Source organism: Protopterus annectens, chromosome 9.part0 (assembly GCF_019279795.1).
Source record: "Protopterus annectens isolate FY-2018-M chromosome 9.part0, PAN1.0, whole genome shotgun sequence".
Taxonomy (NCBI): Eukaryota; Metazoa; Chordata; order Ceratodontiformes; family Protopteridae; genus Protopterus; species Protopterus annectens.
The window spans coordinates 874421543-874440896 of NC_056743.1; the positions used below are offsets into that span (position 1 = coordinate 874421543).

General features: G+C 40.2%; 1 protein-coding gene across 4 annotated transcripts in view; it reads right to left on the reverse strand.

Moving 5' to 3' along the window:
• The window catches only part of ARHGEF25 (Rho guanine nucleotide exchange factor 25), a 1549554-nt gene extending 1530587 nt beyond the window's left edge, over positions 1 to 18967 (reverse strand). For 2 of the 4 annotated variants that reach the window (XM_044083598.1, XM_044083601.1), the window contains exon 1: positions 18572 to 18966. In XM_044083598.1, coding sequence (XP_043939533.1) covers positions 18572 to 18673 — 102 coding nt within the window. In that variant the 5' untranslated portion in view covers positions 18674 to 18966. Of the gene's footprint in view, positions 1 to 18571 lie in introns of all 4 variants that reach the window. The other 2 variants (XM_044083599.1, XM_044083600.1) reach the window with 2 other exon arrangements.
• Positions 18968 to 19354: the final 387 nt, after the last annotated feature.

Sequence of the window (19354 nt, forward strand, 5' to 3'; positions counted from 1 at the left end):
AACATTTCTTGCAACCCAATATGCTGGTTATGCATTTAACATGTTTATTTGCAAACTTTAGTACCGTGTGCTGTCTCAGATTGCTGTAAAGAAGATACATGCCACTACATGAACCAAATTCCCATCCTTATTCAATCCATGAGGACACTTACAGCAGATCTTTCTTTTACTTGTTCTGTGCTTCTTTGTGTGCAGAGCTCATTGTAAATGGAGCTACCAATACTGAGCCAGAAAGCAGAGCAAAACTACTGGCCGATAAATTCAGCTCCAACTTTACTCCCCTCTCCCCCTCAACCTTCCCTTAGGAAATACCACAAATATAACTCCCCCTGTTATCACTAGGGAACAGGTCCGTAATGCTCTGTTCTAAGGTCAAGAACAACTGCATCAATGGCTCACACAATATCCCAGGATGCTGTCTAAATAGCATGAAACATGATCTATCAGGGCCTCTGGAATTGCTATTTAACTGTAGCCTCCAAACAGGTTTTGAGTGTTATGACTGGAGAACAGCAACAGGCATCCCTCTACACAAAAGTGTGCCACCTACAGACCATGTAATCTACAGACCTGTAAGTCTCACCAGTCTTAAAGCCATGGAAAGAATTATCCTGGAAATGATCAGTAGTGATATAGTAAACCTCCAGACACTTGTTCCAACCCAGTCTGGTTTTGTCATGGGCAGATCATGCCTACTCAACCTGGTTGACTTCTTTGAGAAGGTCACCAAAACAATGGATGAGGACAAAATGGTTCACACTGCCTACCTTGACCTGGTCAAGGCATTTGACATAATACTCCACTCCAGCATTGCTGACAAACTCAAGAGGTTAGGTACAAACCCGTATGTCACCTGGTGGACAGCCAACTGGCTCATAGATATGACCCAGGAAGCTAGACCTGGGGAGTCCACCTCTACAAAGAGGCCAGTCACAAGTGGAGTCGCTCAGGGATCAGTCCTTGGACCCCTCCTTTTTGGCATTTACTTCTCTGAAGTCAAGGCCAATATCAGCAGTCTCTGGCTGACTAAATTTGCAGATGACTGCAAATTAGGAGGTGTCAATGAATCCCACACTGACACAAATGTTCTCCAGAAAGGGTTGACACAGACAAACAACTGGTATCAGAGCCATGGACTAAAACTAAATGCCAAGACATGCATAATAGTATCCTTCAGGAAGTCATCCACCCCTGGTAACTATCATACTGACAACACATCTTAGAGTTGACCCAGTAGTCAAGAACTTAGGGACACACAGACGGTAATCTAGCCTTTGGCCATCATGTGTCTACAGTAGTGAGGAAATCATTCTATGTTGCGCAGGTTATAAACAAGGGTATGGCATCTAAGTCCAAAGAAGTCAATGTTCCACTGTATTTGGCATTCATCAGACCTATCATTCAGTACAGTGCCCCCTTTGGTATATATGTAACCAGCCATATCCAACAATTGAAATGTCTACAGAGGGTTCCTCACTAAAAGAATACAGGGCGTAAGTAAAATGTCCTATGCAGACCTCCTCAAGGTCCTGTCTCTGTCTTCTGTCTTCTACAGGCTTTTGAGGGAAGATCTAAGCCTGGCATACAGGGCACTGTCAGACCCCACTGTGATGGACCTCCTGCATATTCACAAAACAAACAGCACCAGAATTCTGTTCTAAAGACTTAAACCTTCCTGTGATATAAACAAGACCTGCTGGAGAGACAGGTATCCCACAGAATGCCTCATATCTGGAACAGGCTCCCCATTCATGTGAAACAGAGTTCCTCACTAATCCAATTCAAGTACAACTTAGACAATTGGATGGGGATAGGAAACTCATCCCTGGTTTGACACCTATGTCTCTAATGGACACAGACAGCCTGTAAATGATTCATTTCCCAGGCCCCTGCTTGTACATGTTTCATCTACCAAGCCCCTTCTTATACTTATCAAGGGTATCAGAACTTGTCAGAGATTTGAGATGCATAGTTACGCTTAGCCTAGTAAAAATATATGAACCTATATGTCAGAAAAATGTTGCACTCAGTAATCTAGCCAAGAAAAACAGTTCCCATTGCTACTGTGACAGCCTAGCAGCAGAACTTTGAATATCTGGATTCTCTAGTAACCTCCAGATCAGTTTCTTTTCAAACTTTAACTATTAATATCCTTGGGTATAGAATGCAATTATTACTTAACGTATTCATTTCTTCAGGTAAATATCAAGATAATCTAAAACATATTGCAGTGACACCTGGTTAACCTTTAAGAAAGCCATGTTTCTTAATCCCTTCTGTTTTGTCAAGATTTCGTTAATGAAAACTTTTCAATTCACCTCATCCTTGCCAGTTTAAGTCATCCTGACCCAACTGATAAATTATTGATTATTTATTAATACTTGTTCATTTACCAAATCCAATCTCTATCTGAAGCAAGTATCAGGAAATGACTTAAGTAACTATATTACTTTCCTCAGAATTCTGCTGGACTTCAATACCTAAAATGGTTGCCACCCATCCATATGTCTGCTCCATAACTGGAAGCACGGTACATTTTGTTTGCCTAAATTGTTTCTAGTAATGCTATTAAAGTTATTCCTGCCACCAGTCCATCACTTATGACAAAACATTCTTTTTTTTCATTTTTGCCGTAAGAAAGACAGTATGTTGTACCCATTTTGCACCTGCAGAAAATGTTAAGTACCAGCTTTGATAAAGTTCCCTTCTCTGCCATAAGTAATACATATTAATTTTGACTGGGAAATGTTTACGGAGAAAATCACTTGTTGCCATGAAGTGCTTTAAACAGCATATTTGTCTTTTTGACGTATCCAATGACGTCACTAGTATCACAATCTTTTTAAAGTATCATGTCATGTTACCAGTATCACTAAATTGTCTACAACTACTGTAGCAAGACACAGTACCTTACTTATTCACTCTGTATGCATCTCTGCTGATATCCAGGAGTCTCTAATAAGATGTTATCAGCCTAAATTAACAGCCATGGCCAAAGGTACACTCTTACCTCATATCTGTATTTACTTAAAATGTATTCATGAGGTGGTCTTTCTGTGAAATGTTACTTGTGTCTGTGTTGAATTATATATCACAGATGAGACTTCTATTGTTTTGAAAAGCCTTTGCTTTCCTTTATTATTTGCAGCTTGGTCCCATTTAAGCTGTCAAATGTAAAGTCTATAACTGGAAAAAATGTTGACCCCCACACACATAACCCTTAACTACCTCCTCGGGGACAAAACTAGGCTGGATTGCATGGCTAGGCTTATAAAGACCTTGGTGGTTGTTAGTCTAGTAAAAACCTAGAACCTATATTTATTTGCTTCATGCCGTAGCAAAAGCATTCATCACTGTGATCTGTTTGGTAAATAATTAGATTTGGCTTGATATAAGAGAATATGATTTAAAAGTTATTTTATATTCCTGCAAACATAATAACACAAACACCTTAAATGAGTTGTAAGTCAGAGCTACCAACCTATACATTTTTGGGTTGCTCAGATGTTCTGTTTTTATGGACAGGGCTGATTATGCTACTCTTCCAAGACCTTGGTAAATATTGTCTGCCTGAGCAGCATTGAATGTAAGCTGCTAACATATCAGCCCAGCTAATATGAATCTCACTGCATATGTCATCAATGTGTGTGTGGCTATGCCCTCCTTTAATGTCAATGCCTCTCTACATTCTCAGGTGTCATTCTGTTGGCATAGCATAAACAATCAGACTTCTCATTCCACATCTCACTACATTTAGGGGTAAAATACTTTGTATAACCCTAGCAAAAGCACACCTCCCAGTGGTTTCTCATGAACAAAGTAAATTCTTATTAGACTGTAGGTTTCAGATTGACAGATACTTATATGGATTGTTCTCTTCCTGCCTTCATTTTCAGCGGCACTTGTAAAAAGCAAACTGTTCCAGAATTCCATAGCATTCTTTCTACGTCTATGTGTTTGTTCATATCAAAGACAGGGTACATACATAGGTTCATAGGTAGGTACTAGGCTATCGGCCCTAGGGCCTATACAAGCCCAGCCAAAAAGGTACCCTGGCTTTTGCCACCCCAGAAAATTATTTTCCATATCCCTTTTTTTTTCATTTCTTCTTTCTTTATTTAGTTTGCAGATATTGGAATACTTACAACTGTTAGAATAATTTAATTCTTCAAAACAATTTCCACAAAACAGATGTTATATCTCAGAGATGGAGTCAAAATCAAATACCACAAATGGGTCAAAGGCTTTAGTATGTAATCCAAGCTCCATAGCAGAGAGAAGCAGCAATGTAAACAACTCAGTATACATCACATCTTCAGTAAGGCGGAAAAGAACAAAACTAAACTGGTTTGGGCTGGCTACAGTATAAGCATTTCATAAACTACTACATTACTCTATACCTGCAGCTCACTCTAATGGCATCTAATACGAATGCACATGAAGCTATTGCTGTCATACTAAAGATCCCAATTTCTGTTCTCCAAAAAAATAGTGCTAAAGATCCCAAATTCTGTTTTTTTTTTTCCAAAGCAAAAATCCCTACAAAAACTTGTTTGGTTATTTTTTTTTTCTTTTTTCAGACTCTGCCAAGGTTAAACTAGCTACCACTTTACCTTCTCTCTTATATGGAGCCCTATCGTGACCAACCTACAAGCCTGACTTAGTTCTAAACTTAAACAGTGCTATAACAAAGTTGCCAGATTCTTTTGCAACAAACCTTAATAGACCCACCACTGTTTAACACAAAAAACACTTAATGGTCTCAAGCTTCCTCACCACCTATCTTATACTCAGCTCATCTTAACCAATAAAATCATCCATACCCCATCCACCTGCTCAGCAGTTAGACCTCAAACCTAACACCATCTCCTAAATCATCCCCTTTGATCAACTAATAAACAACTGCTTACCATCTACAAACTGCAAAGGGTTGCTGGGGTCAGTCTCTATTCCGATAGTGCAGCTAGAACTTGGAATAAAATGTTTGTATCAGTCAGGTATATCACACACCTTCATCATTTCAAACCATTACTGAAAGACTTCCTCTATGTCTCCTGGCTTTGTCCCTGCTCCTCATGTGGGACATAGCTCTCTAACACCCTCCATCACCTTTCTTATACCTCCCTTTAAAGCACTAAATGGCTTAAGCCAGTTATCCCCTTCTAATAACTCACTTTATTGTACTTCCTAAACTACGATACCTACTTCTGATTAGCACAACCAAATTACTCTTCCATCAGCACTTCTCAGTTAATACTCAAACTTACTTATCTCCTTTAATACCTCGCACTCTATTTCGTAAATTACTCCTACCTATCTTATACACAACTGTTCTGCCTGTAAAATCTCATTACAGGGCTTGCAAATTTAATGTTTGTGAGTATCAATGTAAATTTTATTATAAGGACTATTATACTATGTATGCACTGAAACTGCATTATAAATTTTGTCATTGTAAATATTGATTGCATTAAATACGATACCTTGGAGCTTTTCTCCCTGGGCCTCTGATGAAAAAGGGTACCTTTACCCAGTTGGACTTTCCTTGTAAACAAATGTCAATAAATAAATATTTCTTCGTCTTTTTCTTTACACCTGCTTATTTACATAGTGGAACAAAATGACCTTGGCTAATATGCAATGTCTTTCAAAGGCAGTTGCACTTTTTTCACTTTGCTTTGCCAGATTGTCACCACAGATTTGTACATGATGCATTACCATAACCATGGAGACAATGCTACACATGAGAAATTTCAAGCTTTCTGATCCCCAAGTACTACAGCTGTCCCTGCCTCACACATGCAAACACAATATGCAAGCACATGCACAGGTAGCCATATTTTTATACCTGCTTATTTATATTTACTATCCTGTACATGCACTCCCACAAAAATACCAATACATACATATGCAGACATATATATGTTTTATATATATATATATATATATATATATATATATATATATATTATAGACATATAAATATACGTGTGTGTATATATATATATATATATATATATATATATATATATATATATATATACACACACACACACATATGTGTGTATATATATATATATGTGTGTGTGTGTGTGTGTGTGTGTGTGTGTGAACATGTATACAGAATACATGCACAAATGAAAACACATAACTTTATCTATGCATATTATATAAGTTGTTGGTGCATATATGCGATATACACACACACACGAATAAACAGTTGTATGAATATGCATACACAGTGCCAAAAAAGTTGCATGAGGAAGGCGATGGACCCTCTAATGCAAATGCTTATTTCTGCTGGGATCCTGCATTTATGCACTGTACTGTTTTTGTAAATGCGTGACCATACATGTTTTTTTTTAATTATGCTTCTGCTGATTAGCACAAAATATTTAATTCCATAATGCTGCTTGACTTTCTCTTGTTTTTCTCATGCTCTCTGTTGGCTCATACTCAAGAAAAGAAGCACCTAATGCCAATCCACACAAAATATTTTTTTGAATTCACTGCTTTACATAGTTCCCAAAATGACATAGTGGGATAGGGTATTCTGGCACACAATACTGTGAACTCAATTGTATTGTGTGTGTATGTGGGGGGGGATGCTATTCCTCTTAATGACCTTTTTCTGTGGGAGATTTTATGTACTTACTAAACTGCACAGCCCACAATACAAACGCACATAGCATACAAACTTTTCTTTTCTTTACATGTCACTGCTGCTATTAAAGAATCTTTCTGAACTTCTCTGTTGGTGCTTGCCTTTCCACTACATCCCTTCTCTAAATGGTAAAAACACAAACATGAAACCAAACAAATACCTTCTGAAGGCTGCTGATGAATTTTAATGGATGAATGTCCAAAATACAACCACCATAAAAACTCCGTTGAGCGCTTTCGTACACCCTCTTAGGTGAACTTCTTCAGAACAATTAAAAACAATTCAGATGCACTTAAATACCTACACAATAAGCTGCCAATTAAACAATTACAAAATATTTTAAAATTAAAGGGACATACTTCCCCCCTTATAATACATAATGTTTCATCTTTAACAAAGGTACAATAGAGCAACTGTCATTTAAACCAGGATATACTGTTGCTCTGAAACTAATTTGCCATCTAGTTTCCTTAAGATTTAAATTATCATTTGTTACTTTTCTCTGCATATCCTTTTGTATAGAATCCAATACAAAAAAAATGTTTTGAACCCATGTGTATTTTTTTTTGTATATGTCTATATAGGTATTTGTGGATGCCTCTAGTCTGATGTCTCTCACATGATCGTAAATCCGATCCCTCAACCTTCTAGAGGTCTTCCAACATAGAAACATGAACATTGTTGGCATATTGCAACATAAACTACATTCACTGAGTTACAATTATAATGGGATCTAGCAGTATATGTATATTTGTGAATTGTTACCTGATTATTCACTAATATGTGTGTGCAAAACTTACATGCCCCACATTTGAATGTGCCAGTCCTTTTATTTTGATTGGCCTGAGAGGTAGTAGTGGCCCTTTCCAATATTTGCTTAAAGGTGATGTCTTTTTTAACTCAACAAACAGTGGGTGTGAGTAACAGTATGAATGAAGAAGCTGCTATCTTAGATACTCAGTACGTCCAGTGGAAGAACAACACATTTATGTTCACTTTGAACAATGATGAAGTTAACAGAACAGTTAAAGTACAGAGTAGTTTGGCTGATAAACTGATAGTCTTCATTTCTGCACCTATGGGGTGCTGCTTGCCTCTCTATGTCTGTCATCTCAGATTCAAGGTGCAATAAGCCCCCCCATAAGTAAGTACATAAAGAGTCATCTGCTGTGAGACTGTCTAACTAAGCACACAGACAGCTGCACAACAGATGCTTAACAATGGGCTGTGCCATGGGGATCCAATGGCATGGTGCCACATAGCAAATGCTAAACAAATGACTGTATCATGGGGAGTCAGTGGCATAATGCTTCATAGCAGATATATCATGGACTCTGCCATAGGGGCCAAATAGCATGGTGCCACAGAGCAACTGTTTAACAACTGACTGCATCATGGGGACCACCCAGGACTATTGCTGCTCAGACAGCATCTGGTTTAGCACTGGGCAGCATCTCTAGGTTTGCTGCAGTTTATACCAAGTAAGCATCTTTCCCTCATCCAGTTACAAACACCCTACATTCCTATTATTTCAAGTACATATTAGGTCCTGCAACCATGGATGGGCATTTTCTGCTGTCTCAGCATCCAGTTTGGTGGACATGGGCATCCTGAGGCAATGTAACAATTGCCTTAAGTACACCGATGACCACTTAATTCTGGAACAGACATACATTAAGTGAGAGATGTAGTTACACAGTGACACTGGAGGGTAGACTCTCACATACAGACACAAAAAGCAACAAGCAGGTTGTCAGAAACTCTCACACTTCACTCACCGCACCAACAAAGGACTACACACAAAGACTCACATATGTAGAGGTGCTGACATGTAACTTACCCAAACCTCAAACTCTGCATGTACACAAACAAGACAAATCCCATCACAACACAAAGGACATCTCATTGTGTCTCGACTACCTAGTCCATATGGTAAAAAATTCCACAACCTAATATTCTACTCATAGGAGACTCCATTGTGAGACCCACTGATATCCCTCTTACCGGGCTGGATAAGGGGAAGGTTACAGTTAGTCGCCTGTCAGGGGCCATGATTCACTAGATCATGCAAGCACTTAGGTCACTTACCCCTAAGTACCAGTATGACTCAGTCATAGTCCACATGGGCATGAATTACCTGAGACCTAACTCCTTGAACTATATGAAGAGACACGATTGAGCTCTCAGAACTGCCATAAACAAACTCTACAACAGTAGGAGGAAACTGATGTGGAATAAGGTGAAGTCCCAAGATTGGAAAAACTCCCTTATCAGCCTCAACAAAAAGTTGAGATCCCTCATCAAATCCTCTAAAGCTAGCTATGAAAACAGAATTGCAGCAGATAGTAAAGACAACCACAAGGCCATCTACAGTTATGTAAGGAATCTCCACGGCAATACCCAGACTTGCTCTGAGCTACTGCACAATGGTACCTCCTATACCGAGCCAACAGATATTGCCAATATACTGGCCAACAGATTCAGTGCCAACATTACACCCCCAAAGGACCAATCACAATACCAGTATATTACCAGGCACCCAGTATTACTGCTGCGCAGGTTAAAACAGCACTGTCCAAGGCCAAGAATACAGCTTCTATGGGACCTGACAATATCCCTGACTGTATTCTACATGAACCACAGAGTGAACTGGCACCTCAACTGTGTGCCCTATTCAATCACAGCATCACCTCAGGCTTTGTCCCTACTGAATGGCGCACTGCTACAGTCATCCCCTTCACAAAGGAAGAGCGACTACAGACCCTGGGAACTACTGCCCCATTAGCCTGATGAGTCTGATATGCAAAGCTATGGAACGCATCATCATGGACCTAATAAACAAGGATATACGGAATCTCCAAACTCTGGATTCCATACAGTTTGGTTTTGTGAAGGGGTAGATCATGCCTGCTCAACTTGGTCGACTTCTTTCAGTCAGTCACCAGAGCTGTGGATGACGGCAAGGTGGTTCATACAGCCTACCTTAATCAGGCCAAGGCCTTTGATACCATTCCCCACTCAGGAATCATAGAAAAACTCACTAAGATAGGCACACAGATAGAACTGGCTCACAGATAAAACCCACAGTGTGAAAGTAGCTGACTCCAAGTCAGACTGCCAACTACTCACAAGTGGAGTCTCACAGGGTTTGGTCCTGGGTCCTCTCCTGTTTGGTATCTACTTCTCTGAAGTCCAAGCCAACACAAAGACTCTGGCTGACAAAGTTCGCAGACAATTGCAAGTTGGGAGCTATTATTAACTCCCCAAGTGATGTTGACATCCTACAGAATGGCCTCACTGAGACCAACGACTGGTGTCAGAACCATGGCCTTAAGCTCAATGCCAAGAAATGTGTCATCATCCCCTTTGGAAAAAAAGGACCCCATAAATTACCACATTGATGGTAGTCCACTGAACACAGAAGGCGTTATAAGAGATCTGGGAACACAGGCTGACGGCAACCTCTCTTTTGATCACCACATTGCCACTGTGGTCAGAAAGTCCTTCTATGTGGCACATCTCATTGCTAAGGGTTTTGCATCCAGAAAAAAAGAGGTCATTGTCTCCCTCTACTCTTCCCTCATTATTCCAATCATCGAATATAATCCCCCATTTGGCATGTACCTCACTAGACACTTGCAACAACTGGAGAGGCCACAAAAGTACCTCACAAAGAGGATCCTTGGCCTTAAACACTTGTCCTGTATGGACAGACTCAAAAAACTCCAACTATTCTCTGTCTCATATCGCTTACTTAGAGGTGATCTCTGTTTGACTTACAAAGCCATGTCTGACCCAGCTCTGTTAGAAATGTTACATCTAAAGAAATCCCAATCCCTCTGCACCACATGCTCCAGAGACCTCAGCCTCATTACCACAAACAACAGAACATACTGGAGGGACAGGTTCATAACCCAAAAGCTGCCCATGCTATGGAACAGACTTCCCATACATGTCAAGCAGAGCACCTCGCTGACCTTCTTCAAGAGAAAACTTGATGAGTGGATGGGAAATAGAAAATTCACCACAGGGATAACTCCAGTGGCTCTACGTGACAGAGGCACTGGGAACTAAGGCCAGGTGGCACAATGCTAGGGTAATCCTATGGCTAGGCTTGTAAAGACCCCAGGGCCATAAGCCTAGTACACACCTATGAAACTATGTGTCACAGACAGGTATGAGCCTAGTACTGAGCAGCATTCTACTCTCTCCAAGGATGACGCCACAATACCAGCAGAAAACGATCGACTTTAACAATTGGCTTAGCTACTGGTGTCATTCCAAATGGGTCCAATACTTAGCCTGGGAGGACATGGTTGACAGGCCACACTGCTTTGGCAGGGATGGTCTTCACCTGTCACCTCTAGGCTTTTGGATATTGGTCAAAATATTATCCACCCCTATAGTGCCTCTTTTAGGCATTGCCAAGCAGACAAACTTCCAACATAACAAAAACTACTCAGGACAAGCTAAAGGTGTTACTGCTCCATGTTAGGAATCCCAACAAGAAACTGTACTCCCTGGAAGCTTTCCTCATCCTGGAGAATGTGGACATCTGTGCAGTTACTCAAACATGGTTCAAAGCCATAGAAAGCACTCTGGCAGAGCACGGCTATATTGTTTTTCATACATTCTGACCACCCACTGAACACGGAAGAGCAAAAAGCAGAGGTGTATCTTTCTTCATAAAAGATAAGCATACCTCAAGGCTGGTCAAATAATATGACATGCTTGAGCTATTCCATGTCCAACTAACCATCCATTACCATATTCTTGCTAGGTACAGGTCCCCCACCATGAACCAAGAAACCCTTACATCATACCTGAAGTAAATAGAATCACTCACCATCCAGCCCAATACCATACTCATGGATGATTTGAACTATCTCTCCATTAATTCACAGTTATACACAATCACTAACATGCAAGTCCACATATTTCTTGACTTTGTAAATTCAAATACCCTAGAGCAGCTAGTCTATGCTCCCAGTAGCAGAAAAATATTCTAGATCTGATACTCACAAATATGGGAGAGTGCTGCATTCCCCCTAATGTAATGTCTTCACTGATAAGATACGATCACAAAGTGGTCTCCCTTGAAATAGAGGTAAAGCTAGTGCCTCCACTTAACTCCAAAAACCTTAAGAACTTCTTTAAGGTAAATGACTCCCTATTAAGGGATGGCATACCTAGTAGCCAAGCTCCCCCAGATCTAGAAAACAGAAACATATGCAGATGTGTACACAAAAGCCCTGTATGACCATAAAACAACTGCATATGAATAGCAGTACCAGAGCAAAATAAACCCAGATCAAACCACAAAAACAAGCCACCCTGGCAGACCCCTAGTATTAATAGGTTGTACAAGAAAAGAAAGAAAATCTTGTTGAGAAGTAAGAGGGAATGTGCACAACAGAGCAAAAAGTCATTCAATAGTCTAAACAAGTGAATTGGGGAACTAGTCAAGTCTCTGAAAGCAGACTTTGAGGTAAAAATAACCTCCCCCAAAGCAAAGGATAATCATAAGGCATTTTTTCAGTTATGTTTCCAGTCTTAAGGACAACATCCAACAATGTGTGGAATTAGTTGCAGATGGCATCACCTATACTCAGAAGATATAGTAAATCTGCAGGCCAACAAATTCAGCTCAAATTTCACCTTCCCGTCACCTCCAGTTATACCCCAAGAAATACTCTCCACCACTCCACCTCCAATTATCACCAAACAGGTTGCCACTGCACTGTCTAGAGGTAAAAACACAGCTTCAGTGGGGTCAGACGATATACCAGGTTGCCTCTTAAACAGTTTAAATCAAGACTTATCAGGTCCATTAGGATCTCTGTTCAACTACAGACTCCAGACTGGCTTTTTTCTCCAATAGGGTGGAGGACAGCAACAGTCATCCCTCTGCATAAAGGGGAACCATCTTCTGACCTGTTAAATTACAGACCCATAAGTTTGACTACTCTTATATTTAAGGCCATGAAAAGAATAATCATGGACCTGATAAATAATGGCATAGTAAACCTCCAGATACTGGAACCGACCCAATTCAGTTTTGTCAAGGGCAGGTCATGCCTGCTGAATCTAGTGGATTTCTTTGAGAAAGTCATTAAGGCTATGGATGAGGATAAAATAGTACATACCACCTACCTCGACCAGGCCAAGGCATTTTACACCATTTTCCATTCAGGTGTTATAAATAAACTCACAAAACTGGACATAAATCTGTACATCACCAGATGGACAGCCAATTGGCTCACAGACAGGACACGTTGTTAAAGTGAGTGAATCCAGATCTAGCAAGAGGTCAGTTACTAGTGGTATGCCACAGGGCTCAATGATGGGACCACTCTTGTTTGGAATATACCTCTCTGAAGTCAAGGCTAATGTGGAAGGCCTCTGGATGACAAAGTTTGATGACTGAAGCTGGGAGCATCATTGAATGCCCCAGTGATGTAGATATCCCTCAAGAGGTTTTAAATCAAATAAATGACTGGAGCTAGAACCATAGCCTAAAACTAAATGAGAACAAATGCATTATCATACCCTTTGGGAAGTCAAATACTCTTGCAAAATACAACATCAACAACACACCCCTAAGAGTAGACTCAGGGGTAAGAGATCTAGATAGCAGCCTGAACTTTGACTGCCATGTGTCCACAGTGGTGAGGAAGCCCTTCTACATGGCTCAACTTTAAGTACAGGTACGGCATCCAGATCCAAGGAAATTACAGTCCTGCTGTACTCAGCCCTTATTAGACCGATGATCAAACATAATGCGCCATTTGGTATGTACTTGACTAGCGTACTTACACCAGCTGGAGTGACCTCAGAGGTTCCTCACAAAGAAAATGCAGGTTGTAAACATGTCCTATGTGGACAGACCAAAAACATTATCCTTTTATTCTGTCTCCTACCAACTATTAAGGTGTGACCTATGTCTGACCTAAAGGCACTCACAAATCCAACCTTGATGGAGCTGCTACACATCCACAAGTCAAACAGTAAGAGGGTTACCCAATCTAGGGATCTAAACTTAGTCAACGACTCAAACAAAACATGCTGGAGACACACAGATGTGTGTCTCAGAGATTGCCCCTTCTTTGGAACAGGCTTCCTATTCACATTAAGCAGAGCCCTTTCCTGGCCCTCTTCTAATGTAATTTGGATCAATGGATAGAGAATCACAAATTCCCACGTGGGGTAGTGCCTATATCCCTTATGGACAGAGACAATTTGTAAGACACATAATGCATCAGCACAAATCCATGCCATCCTCTTGACCCTAAAGGTTATATCTTGAGTAAAATTGGGTTATATTGGCTAGGCTTGTAAGGGTTCCTAAGCTATTAGCCTAGGAATCTGCTATGAATCTATGAAGAAAATTGCCATTAATTATTCATATAATACTGACGGCATAAGGCACAATTCCACAATCACACACCGAACATTAGTGCAAGACACAAGTAATTTCCTATCCTATAAGATGTGTATGGTTTTCCATTACTTAGTACATATATGAAAGGGAGAGTTGAATGAATGTCATTTACCACAGCTTTTATACATTATTTGGACAGGTGTTCAGTGTTTTTTCCCACACCATCCATGTCACAACAGAAACCTCCAGGACATCATACCATCACCACAAAATGAGAAAAGGCATGCCACAGACCTACAGTGCACAAGCTCTAAACATTTTAAGTTAAAACTTAAAATGCCATGCAAACAGTAGTAAAGTAAAATGTCCTGTTCATTGCAATAAAACACTACTACAACTGTGTCAAATATATGTTCTTGTCTGAGCTCTGCAAACTGCATAATTGTGGATAGAAAGTGCAATGTTAGTACCACATGTTGTACCGCTACATGAATTAAGCTCATTATTTCATCATACATCCGACATATATGTACATACACAGCATGGCAAATTGGCAAAAATACTACTTTTACTCCTACAAACATCATCCAAAAATTAAAACACAATTTTGAATGTAATATTCTTTTGTTTAGGAGGTCAAATGAGCCAATGGCATGCATGTTTCAAATTGTGCAAATTGCAACGCTGTTTTAACATTTACTTTCACATATACATGTTCAGGTATCATTTTTAGTGGTAGGATTTTTAGTCCTGTTCCTATAAGATTAGGACAATTCAGTATGTTTCATGAGTGTCTGAAAAGGTGTCACCTTTGCTAAGACCCAGCACAATAGTTGTGTGTTATACATATAACAAACTAGCCTAAACCTCATATATACACCTGTTGTAAATGATGACAGTCCTATCAATTGCATGTGGTTTTGCCTTTCTGCTGTCAGTTGCTTTATTTGATACTCTCTATATCTCCACAAGCCTACAAGGTATAACAGCACGTATATTCATGAACACAAATTATTCTCCTTATTAAAAATGAATGCACATTTTAGCAGCTTTGGTGACATTCCATTGACATTAGATGTGCACAGTCATGTTTGATACAGCTTGTTACTGTTCATAAAATCTTAAATAAAAAAACAAGACAATGGGGCCATGTGGCCACTTATGCCTTGCAAGTAACCACCCTTAGACTTGCCAGTAACCACCCTTAGACTTTACCTCCTTTTCAAGTAGCAAAAGGTCAGTCATGCTGGGGGTGAAACTGAATGGTTGTTCACAAATGTAACTGCGGCATGAATGGCATTTGCTCCTTGAAAGGGAGGCAAGGTCTAAGGGTTGGCACTGGCAAGGCATAAATGGCCACATGGCCCAGATGTCTTGTTTTTTTCTAAGATTCTATAAACAGTAACAAGCTAGTTGGCTTACATTTTCTATGATTTTATGAGCAATAGCAAAGTTATATCAAACATGGATGTGGATATTAGATGTCAGCGGAATGGTTCTAAGTTGTTAAAATATGCATTCAGCTTTTAACATGGAAAACATTCTGTACTCATGCACATGTGTTGTTATACTTCCACACCACGTTAATTATTCTAAATGACTCAGGGCTTCCCACCCAAAGGAAGCCATTGTTGTTTATCTCCTTCATACTGTATTAGATAAATACAGATTACTACTACTAACATTGATTATGCCACATACAAAACACAGCAGGAGTATAACCAGGATTTTGGAACTGTACACCAACTTCATATGTAGTAGTCTCCATGTCTGTAAATGTTGTAACTCTCATCTAGCAAAATGTATTATCATGCATTTATCTGGACGCCCTTCTTTATCTGATTCTCAAAAAATCTTTTTACATTTCTCATTTATCAACAATCACTACTACATACCTCAGACTAAATGATATTAGCTTGGTAACACATGATGAGTGACAAGTACTTTGCCCACTGTAAACATATCAATAGCAATTAAGGTAAATAATTACTCATGCATTTATGCACTTATGCACTCCTGATAACATATGCCTTATTCACACTGTTTATTGCTGCTGTTTGCCTTTTGTGTTGGCCATGGCCAAAAATGGTGAATATGACAAGTACACTTATCTGGTTGGCAGTATAAAGATAAACATTAGTACACATGGAACATATTCACAAATGTATTACATGTGCATACGTATACACGCGTGTGTGTGTTTTACACTGTAATACATACATCTCACCCAACAATGAAGAAACCCCCCATCACCACCATTGTGCGATGTGGAAGAACTTACTCAGCATGTAACTGAGGTACCTTCCTGGCTGCCGCAGGTAAGCCCTAATTCTCCGGTATACTTCTCAAATATCCCTGATTTTGCCTCACATTGTCCCGGTACACTTTTTGATTTTTCTAGTAAATTACAGTCCTTCGATAATACCGGACATTAAAGGTTCATACTCCCTACTGTTAAAATCACGTTGATTCAAAAACTGCTGCTTATTAGCTGTTATGTAAATTACAGACTAATATTTAACACTGTACTTGATTTTGGGTCTCCATTTCTTGTGACACTTGACTTTGTCTGGGATTCTTGAGCAACGGAGACGACAGGTGTGCTCTCCAACGAACTTGCTTGCAGTAAACTAGTATTGGATGAGGACATAATATATTCCAGTCGGCTATACCTCTCAATTGTCCAGATTTTCGCAGAATGCCCAAATGTTTGCAAAATATTGTTGGTCTGTTACTCATAAAATTTGTGGTTTTCTGGCAAATCACTTGACGGTTGAAGTCATTAGTAATGACATGCATTTGACTTTCAGACTTCAGTATCCTTTACCAAATGGATGCCAACACAAATCATGTTATTCTAGCAACTTTCTTAGTTTATAAGAGCAATATTTGCAGTCTTTCCCTGGTTTTGAGCCTTTGTCCCCCCACGATTTTAGACTACGTCCAGATTTCTTTCTCTAAGAAGTTGAGAGGTATGCAGACGGTATTCGACCAAAAATGCGTGTGTGTTACATACGCAGAAATTACAAGTATGCATGTATACAGACAGATAATACATGTATACACACAGATACATATCAGGCAGATATTGCAAACGCGCGCACAAACCTGGAAACAAAAATACTTTGGATGGTTATCCTGACCTTGCAGCAGTTACCTATGCCATACACCAGTTACCTACACCACTCAGATTGTGCAAACTCCTTGAAGGAAAAATTAAACTGAATTGCCTTTTACCGTCCCTAGCCTTGGCCCCATTCTGTGATATAACGCCTTACAAGTGTCTCCTTTAAGGAGGCTTACTTTGGTGGAGACATCACTGAACATCTGGAACACTTTTCACAACTTAAAAGTTCTGCATTATTAGTAATCGAGACGATAGTGTCAGTTTAAAGCTAATACAACCCCTTATTAAAGACGATTCCATTACTAAAGGCGACAGAGAAATTCAAGTGGTCTTATCCCCCACAGTTTTAATATTTGGTTAAGGCTAGGGTTCACTGCGGCATTACCAGTCCCCCTCTCATATTTAAGAAAGCATCTAGAGCATAGGAATTCCACTTCTACTAAGCTACAATTTCATTTTCCTCTTTTCTGCAGAGCACCTTAGCTACTTTAACACCAATGACTACATTGCAGTTTCCATTTGTTTATTATTTAGTTATTTACTTCCAATATTAGTGAGTCTGTCCCCCACAACATATTTGAGGACTAGCTCCTAGATACGCACATCCTAAAACATTGGTTTCGATACTGGATTCTGGAACATACGACGTCACCCCCAAACAACATACTTTTAAAATGCCTCCGATTTTCAAGGGTGCTCATGACTTTTTGTCACACTATATTGGTGACGCCAGTGAGGACTGTTGTCACTTAGAAGCTAGAATCATAATTACTCTGCTTGTTCATTACAAAACACTGCAAGTCCTCTTACTGTAGCAACGTTTGGGAGATCAGTACTAATTTAAAAGCGTGACCACAGTCCCTTGTCCTGTACTACTAGGGGGTTGTCTCCCAATGTTTACAGGTTCAGAACTATGATTGCAACAATTTCTCTGATCTCTAAACTAGCTTTGCAAATTGCACAACTAAAATCGAGTTCTGCTAGTTTCCAGCTCCCAAATACAAGAATGAGACATTAGTGATATTAACCCTTTCCTTCCTGGCGACAGATAAATACTGGCCAAAACGCCCCCACCTCTGGTAAAACACATATATGCTGTCGCCACACATAAGATACCACGGTTGCTGCAATACATGTCTAACCTTGCCTACAAATGTGGACACCAACGAGGTTGCAACGGCTACCCAGAGTTTTGCTAAGCAGGTGTTACCTAAATGTTAACTAGCCCGGTTGGAGATTACGGTACCATTTTTAGAGCAAATCCGTTTTAAAATGAGCACATATGAATACAAGCCACTCTGCCGCAGCAGCGGTTTCTTAAGGAACAGTGACGGCTAGTTTCTTGGAGCCCGTGAATATTTTGAGAGTACAGGTCTTTTCAGGCTGCAGGATTACCTACCCACTGGTGACTTGGGAGGGCGAAGGAGCTGAGAATATCTGCCATGGCTCCCAGCATTTGGTCAGTGCGTCCCGAAGTGCTACTCCGCTGGGGGGCTTTCATTGTTGCCGCTGATACTCCCTACGGCTCGATCAAATCCCAACACAGATCTATAGAGCCCCTTACAACTCTTTCAATGGGGCAAATACAGTTAATTGTCGTCCGTGGCAGTGTCCCTTTATGTTTCCAAAAAAAAGATTTAGTTAGCCATCCAAAGGCAGTCTCCAAAGTATTCCTCAAAACACCGTATCGAAGCTCCAAATGATATAAACAATAAGGCACGAAACTTTTTAGTGAGCTCAGCAGCAATCTGTTGCTCCTGTCAGCTTGGCATCCAAATACTGAGCCAGTGGCTACGCCTGGAGTTTCTCTGCGCTCTCCTCCTCCGCTCGCCCGCCTACTTCTGCTTCCCTTTCTCCAAGCCCGATTGGTCTCAGTTCTGCGAGCACAGCTGGTTGAGAAAATCCAGATGTAGGGGTCTGTGAGGGACCAGTTTTGTCCACAGCCGTTAGTGGCCTGTTGTTGCCAGCCGACTGAAGGGAAGCTTCGTGGGTTCTTCACTTAGCAGCTGTCTGCAATCGGCGAGAGTGCAAGCCGCAAGTCATTTATCTCTTTATAATGGGTTCTGTCATGTATGTGTCACAAGCTTAGTGTTTCAGAAAAAAAGGTGTGAATTTATTGTAAAAAATGAAAAGGGAAGGACGGAAGGTAGCCGACGATGGTGCCATGGTGTAGATCCGTACA